Source organism: Calonectris borealis, chromosome 2 (assembly GCF_964195595.1).
Source record: "Calonectris borealis chromosome 2, bCalBor7.hap1.2, whole genome shotgun sequence".
NCBI lineage: Eukaryota > Metazoa > Chordata > Aves > Procellariiformes > Procellariidae > Calonectris > Calonectris borealis.
In genome coordinates, this window is record NC_134313.1 from 132,206,905 (window position 1) to 132,223,299 (window position 16,395).

General features: G+C 38.6%; 1 protein-coding gene across 7 annotated transcripts in view; it reads left to right on the plus strand.

The window, feature by feature from the left end:
- Positions 1-10,338, plus strand: part of HACL1 (2-hydroxyacyl-CoA lyase 1) — a 25,843-nt gene extending 15,505 nt beyond the window's left edge. For all 7 annotated transcript variants that reach the window (XM_075143469.1, XM_075143470.1, XM_075143471.1 and 4 more), the window contains 9 exons: positions 745-880; positions 2,025-2,130; positions 3,521-3,604; positions 3,903-4,004; positions 4,957-5,111; positions 6,530-6,688; positions 6,997-7,104; positions 7,714-7,900; positions 8,329-10,338. In XM_075143469.1, coding sequence (XP_074999570.1) covers positions 745-880; positions 2,025-2,130; positions 3,521-3,604; positions 3,903-4,004; positions 4,957-5,111; positions 6,530-6,688; positions 6,997-7,104; positions 7,714-7,900; positions 8,329-8,361 — 1,070 coding nt within the window. In that variant the 3' untranslated portion in view covers positions 8,362-10,338. The remainder of the gene's footprint in view (positions 1-744; positions 881-2,024; positions 2,131-3,520; positions 3,605-3,902; positions 4,005-4,956; positions 5,112-6,529; positions 6,689-6,996; positions 7,105-7,713; positions 7,901-8,328) is intronic.
- Positions 10,339-16,395: the final 6,057 nt, after the last annotated feature.

The following is a 16,395-nucleotide window of genomic DNA, read 5'->3' on the forward strand; positions in this document are numbered from 1 at the left end:
ATGTGTTTTGTTGATGTCAAGAATTGAGAATCCACTTAACAAATATATCTGGACTTTCTGCTATGTATTGTTGTTAGCAGAACTTTTGGAAGAAATACAGAAGTTTATTCTTCAGGTTTTAAGACTCATGGACTTAAGTCATTGCACAAGGACCAGTGAGTTATTCTAGATTGCCTGGGCAACCTTAATTTAGCAGCCTTGTACTGAAGGTAGCATGAGAGTAAATGTGTGCACAAACACATATCTTTACACGGTCTTCTCTGAGCTTCTCTTTTTTCATTAAAGGCTTATAGTAGACCTGTTTGGGCAGATTGTTGTGGAATATGTGATACAATGACGTGCAGGGGGCAAGCAAAAAATGACATGACACAACACAAACGTCATCTCCTGTTGCTGCTGCAGAAGTCTCTACCCCGTAATACTGAACTTCACCCACACAAAATTGTCATTTTAGATAAACAGAATCTCATATTTTTCTCTGCCCTGCTTTACAGAAATAACTAAATAGTTCATCTGAAGTCTTTAAAAAAAAAAAAAAGCTTTTCTCAAAAATATGGGAAATTTGAACCCAAATACCTGTAGTTTGGCATGTTTTGTTTTCAGTTCTCCAGAATGAAAAATAAAAAGCAGCTTTCATAATGGGAAATAGTACTGTTTCTGCCACTAATGTAATCAGATTAATTGAAATTCAAGCTAATACCGTAGGTTTCTGTAGCATTAAGCAGTCTCTTTCATTTCGTTCAGGTGCTGCTTATTCTCGTGCTGAAAACAACATCAAAAAGTTGGTGGACCTTTGTGGACTGCCTTTTTTGCCTACACCAATGGCAAAAGGAGTAGTTCCTGATAACCATCCAAATTGTGTAGCTGCAGCAAGATCAACGTAAATATAAAGCAAGGCTTCTAATCCTAACATCTGAGAAACAACTAGGAATTGTGGTGGTCTACAGATGCCAGGGAAGACAAAATGCATACAACAAAAATTTTTCAACCACATTGTGCACCTCATCTTAGAGCACTGAAGATCTTATTTGGAAAGAGACAACAGATTTGGGTGGATCACTTTTGACAATGCTTAGAATGGTGGCCGGGAAGATACTTTATCTGAGAGCTAATATTCTGTAACTATGAAACCTATGGCAAGTGGATGTATCAATGTTGTTAGTATGTATTTCATAACATAAAATGAAACTGGTAAACAGTTTATGTTAAATGTTTAACGTAGTGCACTAGACAAACTACTAGCTTTTTCTTTTAACACCATAAACAGAAGCTTAGGATGCACACATTGCAGTTTAAGTTCTGCTATCTGCTGTCTCTGCACGGTGTTTGAAATACACTGTCATTAAATTGCAGTTTATTTAAAAAGAAAACTAAGGTATTTTAAACTACACTGAAGGACTATGTTTAAAGTAACTTTATAAGACCTCCTTTTGGCTTGGCAAAATTAATGTGAGTGAACTATAAGAACCCTACTAGGTATGAGTATGCATAGAGTCAGCTTGCAGGTGGAGCATTTATATACTTTGAGATTAAAATATTGTCCGTGGTTGAGCATCTTAGCTTTATCACTGTTAAGCATGCTGTTAAGAAAAACAGAGAATAAAAGAATATACCAAATAATGTTTAGGCAGCTGAAAGGTAAATTAGCAGGAGTCTAAACTGAGAGGTCCACAGCAATCTTCATTTTGGCACCCACTGTTGCCAGTATCACAGTAATGAGTCTTGTGCTTTAACCTCAGCATCAATATAGCATCTTGTTAGTCTCCTAGTGTAATGATTCCTTTCCCAAACACAGTGTGTTAGGAAAATAGTAATTAATTTTCTTCTTGAGTTCCTAAACTCAAGAATGGCTTGATGATTGGCTATGTAAAAGGATACGTGGTTTCGGGGCTAAGCAAACAGCTTAGAGAAAGGATTATATTCTGGGGTTTGCTGTGGTGGTTAGGATTACTTCTAATTTTGAAAACACTATTAAATTTAATAATAATTCCTCTTTATCTGATTCTCTTATTTCCCTTTATTAGGGCATTACAGCATGCTGATGTAATCATCTTGCTTGGTGCAAGGTTGAATTGGATTTTGCATTTTGGTCTTCCACCAAGGTTTCGACAAGATGTAAAGGTTATTCAGGTAAGCAGGAAAATGATAATCACTTGAAGGAAGTTCTCTGTGTGTTAGCATTGCCTAGAGCAATTACTGTAAATTAGTTTGGTAGTGTACTTCATGTCACAAATACTGCCCTATGGACAGTGCAATACAGTGCATATAGTTATGGTAGTTCTCCAGAAGTAATTCTGATTTCTTTAATTATTTTTTTTACTTCCTTATTTTTTCTAAAAATGGTTACAGCTGTCAAGGACTTGGTGCCGCTGTAATGAGCGTACATAACTTCTATGTAGTTACTAATACAGGATTAGACTCATGATACTTGTGTGATCTTTGGAGCATTGGAATTTCTGTGATTGAAAGAAAATTGTCTTAAATTGTGAAACCTTTCATACTGTTTGACTGCTCTCTCAGCTGGATTTTTTTGAAATAGAATTACTTTCAGATACAGAGTCAGTCATTATAAGAGTTCAGTCACTCAGAAATGTTAATAAGAAAAGAGAAAGAAAGGCTATTTAACTAATTAATGTATTTGGCGATCTGCCAGCTCTTAGAAGGACAAGTTGTTAAATTGTTTGTGTCTTTAAAATCTCTTCCCTTAATGTCTGTGATTAAAGAGTAGTAGTTGATTCAGTATGCTGACTGGCCTACTTCAGTGATCTGGAACATAATCTCAGCTTCCAAACTTTGTATCTTTTCCAGAGGAATAACATAAATTTTTAAGCTAGAATTCCTTTTGACTTATGAAATAATACATCTTTTGTGTTTTCTTTCTCTAAAGAAGGTAAAGAAAAATATTTTCTCGTCTCACTTAAAGTAATTTTTTTCCACGGTCAGGGATTAGTATTAAAATACTGATTCAGTTCGTAGCCTGTGTGACCTGGTCATAAGTTAGTATTCCATGTAACCTTAGAGGTCTCGTACATCACTGATAAAGAAAGTGGGGAAGCTTCTTCAGTGGTCCCAATTTACTTTTCAGTTTCTACATACTAGCCAAATTCTTGCTATCAAGTAGCATACACAAACTTTTCTCAGTAAGAAAATTACTGCTTTGTGTAGACTTTAAGGGTATACCTAAGCCTAGATTTTTAGTTCTCATATAATTATCAGTAAAATCACCACCACCTTCTCCTTAGTGTTCTAATGAAGTTCAATACTGTCTGTAAGAGCTTGAAAGAAGCAAGCAGTCAATTCTAAGGACATATATGAACTTTTATTAAAATGGGTATGTACCATAGGATTTTACTTTGAATAAAGTATTTCCTAATGTTGTTTCAATGAAAGGCAGAGGAAGTTATCTGTACGGCCACAACAAGGTATGAAGACATTGTTAGACAATGTTCCTCACTTGAACTGAAAAAAAAATCTCTTTAATAATCCTTGAATTAATGTGGTCTCTCTTTTTGAAATATAGATTGATATTTGTGCAGAAGAGCTGGGGAATAATGTGAGGCCAGCTGCAATTTTATTAGGTGACATAAACACCGTGACTAAGCAGGTAACGTAATGTCAGATGTCCTCCTGTTTTGACCTTGATTTCCTCTGATTTATATAAAGTAAGTTACCCATTTAAAAAAAAAGAAAAAAGAAAAAAAAACCTGATCAAGGAAAACCATATTTTAGGCAACATACTCATGCTGTGCATCCAGTCTACTCCCAGATTAAATTTTAAAGGTTCTGATTAGTATTACTGTGATTGTGCTGAGATCTTTCTTGATAATGTTATTCTTGGTGTTCGTGATGTTTTTTTTAAGTATGTTGAAAGAAATCTCTGCAATATTTCAATGTTGTTCCAGCTCTTAGAAGAATTCAGCGAAAGACCATTGGAATATCCTTCTAATTCAGAGTGGTGGAAGAGGCTGAGAGAGAAAATAATGAACAATGAGGAAAGATCAAAGGTAGCGTTATATTAAAGAAAAGAGGAGGTTTCTCGCCTTAACAGATACCGATGCATAGTCAGTTTTGTCACTGGTCTATAGCCAAGCTCCTCAATTACTTCGGACAGTCATGTCACCCAGACTTCGAAAATTTATACCATTCTGCTACAGGCTTACTCTTGTCAGGCTTATGAACTGCAAGTTAAGTCTTGATACTTAACTGTAAGTTAAGTATTCTAGGTTTTGTATAAATTCAAACTGTGTGGAAGTCGTTGAACTTTGGGATTGGGTTCTTAAAGCCAGTAGTAGAAGACTGCAGCCAGTACTGCTGTATTATGGGCAGTGACTTCTAAGCAATGGATGGGTACTCCAAGGACTTCCAAGTGCTCCAGGTGGAAGCTAGCTTATGTGAAGATGCATTCTTAGTTTTCTCCTGTAATTTTACTGTTTAGCTCTTAGCAGTGCTGGTGGAAGTATAATCTATGTTAAAAGCAAGTAGCTATTAAGGCCAAAAGCCCACAGATGCTTGGCATGTGCCTAACTTTATGCAACTATATTCTGCAAGTTCAGATGCATCTTTCCGAGATTGGGATCTAAAATAAATTAGTTCTAGGAGATCACTCTTTCGAACTATCTCCCAGCACACAGATGACAGCTCACTTAGGGTTATCAATAGTCAAACCTATGGGCAGAAAAATTTCACGTGCCTCTCAGGTTAAACTGAGTTTTAATAGCTTCCTGTTAATGATAGGCTATCCACGGGTTGCTGAGCTGAGTGAGCATCTGATAAATACACTGTGTCACCAGGATAAATACAGAAGGAGTAACCTTGATGTAGTGCATGGAAGACCAAATACTTCAGCCTTACCTAGCAGGGTGCATTTTTATTTCCATCGTTACTATTTATATGTCTTAGTTCTGCACCATATTGTAAATTTATGCATAGGAGTTACTAATATTTCTTATCTTTAAGGGACTAGCGTTACAGAAATCCCTGCCTATGAATTATTACACAGTCTTTCATCACATCAGAGAACTGATACCCAAGGACTGCATCTTAGTAAGTGAGGGAGCAAACACCATGGACATTGGACGAACTATGCTTCCAAATTACTATCCCCGTCAAAGGTGTGGTATTTCCTTTGTTGTGCTGACTCAACAGGCTAGATCTATGTATAAATGTTTTCATTTAGCTGAGAAGTGTGATGGTCCAGAATTTTTGTAATCCTTTTCAAAGGTTCTAAATAAAAAAAAGTTTAGTATGTTGAGAGAGGGGTTAAGGGAAGTTTTCCACTCATATACTGGTGACCTGTCATAGATTTTAACAATTCTGTGTGACTTGTCTGTGTGCTCTGTAACAGAATGGTGATAGTTTCTCACTCTTTTGTGGAAGGTGAGTGGGAAGCATCATGTTGAATTCCCTGATCTAGATGTTTTTTTCTGTGCTCAGAGTCTGTGGTAAATACTGATTTAAAATAAAAACAATTGTTGGGATTCTCATGTTGAAAAGAATTCATATGAAGAGTTTTTCTTTGAAACACACTTAAAAACAGGGAAAACTTAAGAAGAATCAACTCATTTTGAAAATTGGATTATATATTGGGCACACTTCATGAAAACCTGCATGCCTGAAACGTAGGCACTCAAATTTGGAAGTGTTGGTATGTCACTTTAAATGTGTAGTCTAGTTTTAATATAAGTGGGAATTAAGTGCTGTTTCTTCAGTGGGGGTGGGGGGAAGTTAATTCTCTCTGGTGAGGTGAAACTTCTGATCTGACTGTGAAGCTTGTGCCTTCTTGTGAAAGTAGCACTAAAGTCCTAAATGAACCCAATTACTTCTTTGTAAACAAAAAACAACCAACCAAACAAAAAAACCCTACTTATAGTAAAGTTGGGGGAAGAGTTTGCATTTTTCCCCCTTATTTAAAATAAGGGCACAGTAATGTTCATGATTGTCTTTTCAGATTGCATTGTACATATCTGAAAGCAAATTTGAAAAGTTAACCCTAGAATAATGCAGTTCTTTCTGTACTTTTGTATCCATTATGCGCTTCTGGCTGAAATGATCTAACTTAATTACAACTTTCAATTTGATTTCAAAAGTTGAACAGAAGACTAAAATTTGAACAGCAGTATTTAACTGATGGCTTTCAGACTTCTAGTTATATTTTCAAGGAATTAAATATAGAAAGATTTCATGTAGTCTGCCTATCTCTACAGTAATTGAATGTTTTTGAAATATTGTTACTATGCAAGCTAAAAGCATACAAGAATAGTTATTTATTGTAGTTCGACTACTGTATAAGAGCTTTTAATTTTAATTAGAGTTCCAGTATGTTTATATCACTTAAAACATTTGCAGTCTTATCAAATGTTTGACTGAATATAATAATCCATACATCTGGTATCTCTTTATACCAATTGTTTATGAAACAGCATTTGAATAGTGTATGGCAAATTATTAAAAGAAAAGATAAGTCACCATGGATTAACTTAAAAGTTTGAGTGAAAATAAAGGGATAGTAATTCTGTATTCTCCCCTTTAGGCTTGATGCAGGTACTTTTGGAACGATGGGAGTCGGACTTGCTTTTGCTATAGCAGCTGCAATGGTAGCTAAAGACCAAACACCTGAAAAGCGAGTCATCTGCATAGAAGGAGATAGTGCTTTCGGGTTTTCTGGGATGGAGGTGGAGACTATTTGCAGGTAACTGGTTTTTGCTCAAGACGACCCTCTTCATATATTGCCAGGATCAATTTAACTAGAAGGCCAAGGACGCTGCTGTTATATGGGGTATTCTTAAAAGCCAAAAAAAAATACATGGTCGTTTTTATGCTGTTGTGACATAATGTGTTACCAGTGACGAGTAGATCATGTTTCAGGTGGAAGGTTTGTTTGTTTGTTTGTTTGTTTTTAATTTATTTTCCTTTTACTTTTAAGGAAAAGTAATACTTTTAACACCTTACAGAAAGGTGCAAGTATTTCAGAATTCTTCCAAATGCATTTTTTTGTAGATACAACTTGCCAATCCTGATTATCGTAGTAAACAACAATGGGATTTACACCGGTTTGGATGCAGATGCCTGGAACGAGATGTTGAAGTTTGGAGATCCTGCTACATGGTGAGCATCTTCAAAGTACGTCCTGTTAATTAAGGAAGAAGTGACCAAAATGGTCATTCTCTTCACTTTTAATGCTTTGTGATCCAGACTGAAATTTTTCATAAAGTGAACTTAGTCCTAGGCTAAGTTCATATAAGTAAGAACCAGTTACCAATAGCAAGCAACCAACCTAATTCCAGACTATTGTTTACACAACAGTGCAGCAGAGAGGTGACTCTCTATTAGTCATCTCAGGTTTCTGCAGCAGTTCAGGCCACGCAGTACAGAGTTCATAGTGGGCTAACCTCCAAAATCATGATAGTCTCCAAAATTACCTGAGACTTGTGTTCTGAGTTTACACTGGGCTTCTGCTTCTGGAGCTGAGATCTCTGTACCAAGAGAACTAGGCTAAATCTTTGCTCAGGGATGTCTCCAGAAGATGAAAATGAGTATGCTACCCTATAAATGTAGCTTAAGTGGTATAGGAAACATAGTTCTTCCAGCCCTGAAGAATTCATCAGGCCAGCACAATAATCATCTTACACTTTAAAATTGGTGCTGAAGTAATTACATTGGTCAGTCTGGCAATTCTTCCCTGCCATTAATCAGAGGTTTTCCTTTTCATTACAGTGTACCTCCTGTTTCTCTCCTGCCTAATTCACACTATGAGGAAATTATGTCTGCCTTTGGAGGTAAAGGATACTTTGTTAAAACGCCAGAAGAATTGCAGAATGCTCTGAAAGCCAGTGTCGCTGACAGGCAAACACCTTCTCTTATAAATGTAATGATTGATCCACAGTCTGAGAGAAAGAAACAGGTATGTATATGTTTTCCTTTCTTTTTCTGCAAGCTTCATGTGGGCAATTTTCTGAAATCCTCAGGAATTATCACTTAAACAGCAGAGAAGGCAGAGATAGTTGCAGGGCAGAAAGATTGTCTTTAGATTTGGGAGATAGGAGAATGGGTGCTTTTATACTGTGCCATCAGATTTCCTTGTTTTTTGGTTTGTTTTTATTTTTTTCCGTTGGCTATTATTAATGCATAGTGTCTTTAATGACTGTTTCCAGAATTTATGGTTGTTCCTTTCCGTTTCTGACAAAATGAGACAAAATGTTTTTGAGCAGTCTTTATTTCCTTGTGGATTCCATCTGGTAGTTAATACATATTTGTATCCTGTTCCTCTTACTGTTTGTCCATTCTGATATGTTTTTAATTCTGGTGTGTTTTTTTTTTTTTTGCTTCCAGGAATTTCCCTGGCTGACTCGTTCTAACCTTTAGTAGAATATGAAGATAATGGTGGTGCAAGGCAATGTGTTAAGCAAACTAAATTGGTTTCTGGAAGTGGAACTGGTACAACTCTCTTCTACATAAGCATTGGGACAAAGTGGGATTTTATAACTGCTATTAGAGGAATCTTTAAATGCTGAAATTAAGTAATTGTAAAATGAACAAGACACATATGAATGTATACTAGGCCTTCTAGCAGATTGTACAGAAACACTGCTGATAAAATTACATACTTTTTCTCTTACTGAGGGTTATACCCATCAAGATTTGTGAATTAAAATCTTGGATGTTCTGGATGAAGGGAGTAAGCTGAGGGTTTTATACTGACAGAAACGTAGAAGTCTTTGGCAGTCTGCAATTATAGTAACTTCATTTTTAACTGACCACCAGCATGCAACTTGTTAGAGACTTTGTCCTGTAAGGCCCAAAACAAAGCATCTTGTTGTGAAAAAGTGCTGATTGGCCTCATTATGCATCGAAGCCCATTGGGTTGATAATCACTTCATCATTTTACAGGTTGCTTTTTCAGCTTCTACTGCAGGTAGGAGTAGTGTATTAAAAATGCAGACTTACTCAAGGGCTGAGTTTCTGTCTATTGCATTTGATTTTGTTAACTGGGACTTATGGTGCTTGCAGGAAAAAAAATCTTGGATTTTTGGTTGAAGCTTTGCTCTTTGCAAAGGCAGTATCATCCCTGTAGGCTGAAAACAGGACTGGATTTATCAGTGAGATTTCCAGGATTAATAGATCATAAATCTTTCTAATCAAAAGCATTTAAAAAACCCCACCTCCACCACCACCAACAAAAGAACAAAAAAAGACCAAAACAAAAAAAAAACCCTCACCAAAATAAACAAACAAAAAAGCGTTAGGCTGGAGCTTAACGTTCAGTTTGGCTGGCATCACAAAGCGACCACCAGCATTCATGCTGTGGTTGGCTAATTGTGCAGCAAAGGTTCTTACATAATGTACTTACTGTATAGAAACTCAGTGCCCAACTGGCACTGACTGTGATGCAGAGCTAACATTTGAAGCTGGTAATTGGCCTACCTGAGGTTCCATCTACCGTCTTTTCATCTGTTGTAGCATCTGACAATCTGACTTAGAGCTCAGACTTTGAAAGTGAAGTAGTTCTTTCTCTATGCTTCTATCATCGCCTACAGCAACTACTATTCGTACTACTACTAAGCAGGTTACTTTATGTCTGTTCTTAAATGCACTGGGTGGTTCTTTGTTGTTACATATGTAAAAGGGAAAATTCTGGCTCTGATTTGGGTTTTGATTGCTTTATTGTCTATTATTCCATTGACATTAAGTGTTAGTTAACTAATGGAAGGCAAGGATGACCCAAGGAAGAGGAGGACTGGGCTGGCAGGGGATCCTGGCCTACAGTTAGGTTTGTTGCAAAAAGCTTGGCTTATTAGTTCTTGCACTTCAGTCCGGGTCTGGCACGAGGCCATGGGTTACTGTTAGGCAGAGGAATGTCTCTGCACACTCGTGCAGAAAGATAGTATCTGACTTGAGCAAGAGTACTGCGGTCTGACTAGAGGTACCACTGCTTGTTGTGTGTGTGGGAACAGCCACATGGCACTGTGAATGCTTGAGTCAAGAAAGGTAATATCCTTAGGAGGGCTAAGAAGTGCAAAAGATAAAATCTGTAGAATGGATAGAACTCATGAATGAGTGTAAGGCTGCTGAGACAGCAGGGTTGCTGTGTTCTCTGGGGTACTCTGCAAGGAATGTGGAACAACATTGGATCTTGTCACCGATTTTGTTCCATTCTTCTTTTTAACTCTCAAAAATTGATTTTACTATGTTGCAGTGATTAAACACAATCCGTTATGATGATATAAAATATCTATAAGAATTGATGCTGGGACTGACCATAGCGGAGATCATTTGCATCGGATAAGCAAATGCAGAAATTCTTGGTTTATATTTGAAAATTAATAAAAAATTATTTTCATACTTCTTCTCCTTTAATGAGAGTATCTGAATTATGTCAGCATTTTGTGTCAGCTGTTGGAAATCAGCTTATGATATATTTTTAGAAAAGTTGTTGAATAACCACAGTAAGATGCACAATTCATTTTAATGTAAGTCAAGATGCCTGGAAAATGGAAGGCAAAGAATTTGAAACTGTGGGGAGGCGATAACATAATGAAATCCAAACTGATGTTATCAATTGAGTTTTTAAAAAGCTCAAAGAAGAATTAACACTGCATTTCTCATAGCTTTAAAATAGACTAATACCATGATGTAATAGAAATTCTTAGTTTGTAATGATTAGGTTTTTTGAGATGAGAGAACGCACAATTTCCGGATAAAACCAAGGAGAGTGAAATCTCTACTACTTTGTTTATATAGCTTACCTGCTTGATACTATGTTTTACACCATGGAGTTGCATCTAAGAGGAGTGTTAGGCAGATGAAATTATATGAAAGAAAACAGTTTCAGAGATGAGACAGAAACAGGGTATCTCTGAAATGTCCTCATTTTATTAGAAGGAGCAAAAAATTACAGATGTCATAAGTCTGGGGAATGCTGACCCATGTGGCTTTAGCCAACTGGAAATTTTTCCAGGCTAGAGCATGGAATTAAAGGTATTGAACAGACTCGACACCGAACTCAAGAGGAAGAAAACGCCTGGGCCTCAGCTGAGGGAAGATGCTGTGGAAGAGGTACTGAGTGTAATTTACTGAGACATACCAGCAGAAGTCAGTGTTTAAGGCACGGTTCTGAGTCTCTTTCTTATCATGGCTTTCAAGTAAATAAAGAATATTTGAAATTTTGCTATACCTGTTGTGGGTGGCCTCCATCAGTCATTACTCTAGTTCCTGTGAAAACTTTTCTTACAGGGGCCTGCTCAGTTCATGTGGTTGGGAAACCCAGAAGGCCAGCAGCACTTGTCCTCTTCAAAGAGAGGACACTGGCATGCATGAAAGGGGTTGGAACCTGGGACCAACAAGTGGTACAGGAAAAGTATTACAGAGATGTCCAAAACCCAGCAGGTAATTTAACTATGGGACAGCAAGTGAAACCATCAGCTGCCACAACAAAATGGCCAGGTATAAGGAATAAGAAGTAAGGTTTTACCATCTCAGCACCTCACAAGATAGTTTAAGGTGTTGAGTATGTGTTCCTGCAGCCTCTGGGTATGCTCAGCTTGCTAACAAGTTTAGTTTGCAGTGATGACTAACTTGTTAATAATTATGTTTCACCTTTAGTATGCAGTAAATTCTGTAGACTATCTGCCCTGTGAACATTTGGGTATATGTCATGTATGCTTGCCTTCAATTGTTACGACCATATAGCATATATCCATTTTGATGAGGAATCAGATGCATACTTGGTCTGGCTAGATTTGTTTTTAACATACATGCAAAATCTCAAGTATACTTAAAACAAGCAGCAATGCATCTTCAGGCCTGCCACTCTGTACCTAAGAAACTAGCACACACTGGCTTTAAGCTATAGTAAAAGTGCTGTTAAGAAATGAGAGTGACTTCTGCCCTGACTATGTCATCCCTTTATATGTTGGAAATCAAAATCCCCATTGCAGCTTTTTTTATGCTATTTAAAGAGCTTGATGGCTGTGTTTAGTAGAAGAAGGAGTGCTTGGCACTCTCCTACTTAGTTCTGAGGTCAGACCAGGTATCAGAGCTGATCGTCTTTATGTCATACAGGCAACGCAATTTCTGCCAATTTATTTACTTATAATTGAATATTGTAATGAGTAAGAAACAGCTATTCTGAAGGAGACATTTGCTGTTTCTTTTGATGATTTGATGGAAACCAGATGGACAAGGTTTAAAGAGGCCCTCAGTAAAGCAGGCCCTTGCAGCTAATTATGGCACACAGTAATATAAATGAGAATTATTTCAGTGTCTGTTCATTCCAGGAATCTCTAGGCTGCCTGAAATAGTGCAGAAATAAGTAAGAGAAATCAATAGAATGACAATTTTCTTGCTTGAGTCAATACTCTTAAGAAATTTTCGGTTTTCATCAATCTTTTCAAGGGGGTGATAGAGAAGATACGGAAGCACACGACTGAAAATGTTGCATAGAATAGTTTAATTGGGATTTTTTTTACTTTTTGTCCACTACAGGATGTCTAAGCAATCCAACTAGCAATCAGTTGTGTAATACCTTGGGTCAAATTCTAAACTGGATGCAGAGAAGAGATGCTTTTGAAGACGGGATTTGAATTGCTGTATTCTGGAGTTGAAGAAATGGATTAGCAATCCATCTAGAATTGTGTAAATGACCGTGGACACATGAATGTCAGCAGCTTAGAACATCTTTGCACATAGCTGATGGGAGATTTCCTCTGTTACTTAGTGTTGGTAATGCTACCACATGAGGAAGATAGTGGAAGACTCATAACCCTTTTTACACCTCCAGTCTACACAGCAACATAAGTTTTTGTGGTGCTTGCTTCCAGAAAGCAATCACTACTCCTGGGCATGAATTTTGTGCAGTGACTACCTGTAGCTGTTGCGGCATGAAACTTAGCATCACCTGCAAGCCTACCTGAGAACCAAATTGTTGGGCAGAGAGGCCCTTCTGCTTTCGTTATGGTGCAAAGAGCGGGTTTGCATACCTCTGCATCACCTTGGGGCTGCGGTGGTGACTGCAATGTCAACATGCACTCAGGCACTCATCCAAATTAGAGCTCCACAGTGTCCGGATACAAGTCGCTCTCTAATGAAATCAGGACACTAAAAGTATAAAAAAAAACAGTTGGCACTTTTTTGAAGTGTTTGAAGAACTTGTAATCTGTCTCCTTGGCACTGTCATTAAGGTAATGTGCACGTATGGATTTTTTTGATGTTGGCCCTGGGAGGTGCCGATACCAATACTGGTGGACTTCCAGGCACACCTCGAGTTCCAGCCAAAGCAGTGCATCCTTGTTACAGCAAGGAGACGTGGCTGGGATTTAGGTCTGAAAGCGTCATTAGGCAGGCCATAAACCTTCTGCTTGCTCTGCAAAACCAGGGATAGCATTCAAGTGCTCAGAAAATAAGTAAAAATTATAGGAAAATTTAGTATTTCAGCCCTATCAGGGATTTTAAGCTACTGCAGATAAGCAGGTAATGCTGGGCCTCGTTCTATGTAGTTGAAATCAGTGAGACTTTTATTACTAATTTAGTGCAAGAGCTGTTTTTTCCCAAAGTTTTAATCCCTGTGTGCCAAATTGCCACTTGGTAAGGATGTCTTCAACACAAATGATTGAAGCTTCAAATATAAGCGAAATGCTAATGCAGCCTTAATTATAGCTCCCTAATTCTGCAGAGGGAGCTGGGAAAATGCATTTGTCTAGTTTGGTTAGGCTCAGCTGTTATCCTGTGTTTGGAAGATGACAACCCTGGCATACCGGAATGACTGGGCAATGTGCAGTGCCTAGCCATTTTGTATGCAGTAGGAGTGTGGCCTGGCGTCCAAAATTTGAAGCACTGTAAAAAGGCAAAGCCTCTCCACCCATAGCCTGACCCAGCACTCCTTGAAATCAGCATTAAATTTGCCATCAGCTTACAAAAACATGGCAGCTTTAAAACGTAGGTGTGGGCTGCCCAACAGATATGGTGCCAGAGAAGTCTCATTGAGTTCTGCTTGCTGTAGTGTCATGGTCAGCATGTGTGGCCATCCGTTTGCTTAAAAAAAAAAAAGCAAGCAAATTTGGCAACATACTGCTACTTCTTCCTACTGTTCTACTGTGACCTATTTCTTTACCCATCCCCAGCTTTATACTGTCAGTTCTTTTGTCAGGCCGTTGGATAAACACGTGAGCGCTGTGCTCTACTACTGCTCCCCAAGTGGGTTCAGGAGCTCTGCTCCTGGTTTTGCATTCTGCCCGGAGGTACCCATGAGAGGAGAGGAAAACCAGCCGTGGGAAAGTGAGGCGTCATGCTATTTTAGAGACAAGGTATCTGAAGCTTTTTCAGGCCCTGGTTTGCCATGGCACCTATGCACGTGCTTCATTTCAGGAGCAGCTTCATTGATTTCATTTGCATGCCTGAGGTTACACTCATGATTAAGTCTTCTCCTGACTTCTCCAGGTTACATTCTGATTAAGTCTGCTAATCAGTGGTGCTCTGACCACTCATCTGATAGGGAACGTCTACAGAATGCTACAGTGCCTGTGTTAGGGGTATTCTCCAAGCTGTGTACGCACTGGTGTTCGGATCCATGTTTGTTTGCATCTTAATGGTGTAATGGGCTGTAGTGCAGAACAAAAATTGGGTGCTGCATTGCCAGCACCCATGAAGCTCTCTGGAATGGAGAGTTCCGAGACCAGAGTGAGCGTTAAAACAATAATGTTAATATTTTTTCCAGCAAGAATCTTCACAGAGAAAAAAAAGAAAATTGTGCTTTGTGGTGTTTAATTGTTTGGGCTTTTTGGCAAGCTAGATGATAAATCACTTAAATTAGGAGTCATGAGAGCTAATTACTGCCAGATATTCTTCTGTTCTGTGCCTCCAGCAGCACTGCAGTGATACTAGTACAGGCAGTGAGTTCTGCAGACCTTTACTAATAGAAGTAAGTAACAGTAATAAACAGTCCAAATGAGAATAAGATGAAAGAATTACCCTAAAGACCATTTCCATCTCCTCTAGATGTACAAGAACAGACTGAGTTATAGCTGTAACTTGTTTGTGGTTCACCACCCTAGGATGCTAAAGGCTATTTATCCACTTACATACAAGTAACTGTCAATCTCAGCTGGCCAGGACTCCCATTCTCAGGGCCATTGTACATATGGATTTCCACGGGCATCCTCTTTTTTCCAATGGAACACTTTTCTATTAATAATTCTAGGATTTTGCATGTTTGTCCAGGATTTGTCCTGATTTCAGCTGGGATGGATTTGTCCTGATTTCAGCTGGGATGGAGTTTTCTTCCTATTAACTGGTATAGTGCTGTGTTTTGGATGTAGTATGAGAAGAATGTTGATAACACAGTGATGTTTTAGTTGTTGCTAAGTAATGTTTGCGCTAGTCAAGGACTTTTCATCTTCCCATGCCCTGCCAGTTGCGCAGGGGGCTGGGAGCGAGTGTGGCCGGGACGGCTGGCCCGGCTGGCCAATGGGCTATTCCATACCATATGACGTCATGCTCAGCATATAAGGCTGGGCTAAGAAGGAGGGGGGGACGTTCGGAGTGATGGTGTTTGTCTTCCCAAGTAACCGTTACACGTGATGGAGCCCTGCTTTCCTGGAGATGGCTGAACACCTGCCTGCCGATGGGATGTAGGGAATGAATTCCTTGTTTCGCTTTGCTTGTGTGCGCAGCTTTTGCTTTCCCTATTAAACTGTCTTTATCTCAACCCACGAGTTTTCTCACTTTTACTCTTCTGCTTCTCTCCCCCATCCCACCGGGGGGGAGTGAGCAAGCGGCTGCGTGGTGCTTGGTTGTTGGCTGGGGTCAAACCACGACACCAAATACCTGGCAATCCTGGATGTATCTTGATTCTGTGCAGACTTGTGAGCCTGTGTGGTGAGTGCATCTTGTCCAAGAAGCATCGAGTATTGTACACGTCCTGCATGGCAGCTGCTCCTGTGCAGTAGATACAGCACATGTTGGATACGCTATGTATCCACCAAATAATTATCTACTACCTGAACATCTTCAGGAGCCATCAGACTTCTGCACATTTGATCAACACATTCAGCAAGTCCGTGGGATTCCTGCCTATATAGATTTTTACAGCATGTGCGTGCATCGTAGGGAAGCATAGGCTTTCTGCATGTCTACTGCATTATGTATATGGACATATTTGTGCAAAATTTTATACAATCCCACAGTGAATGCTAAATGTATTGCAGTTTGAAAGGCAAGGTCTAAAGGGCAGATAAACAGGAAAGGGGAAGAAGAGTAATGTTATAAAAGTTAGCAGCTGAATTACTGTTTTAAAATTGTTCTACTTTGTTCTGCCTTCCAACATTAAAAGGCCACAGTGGGGTTCTTCTGACAGCTTTGATGGAAGTCACTTGGCATTATCCCATAATCTTTCATCATGTTCAT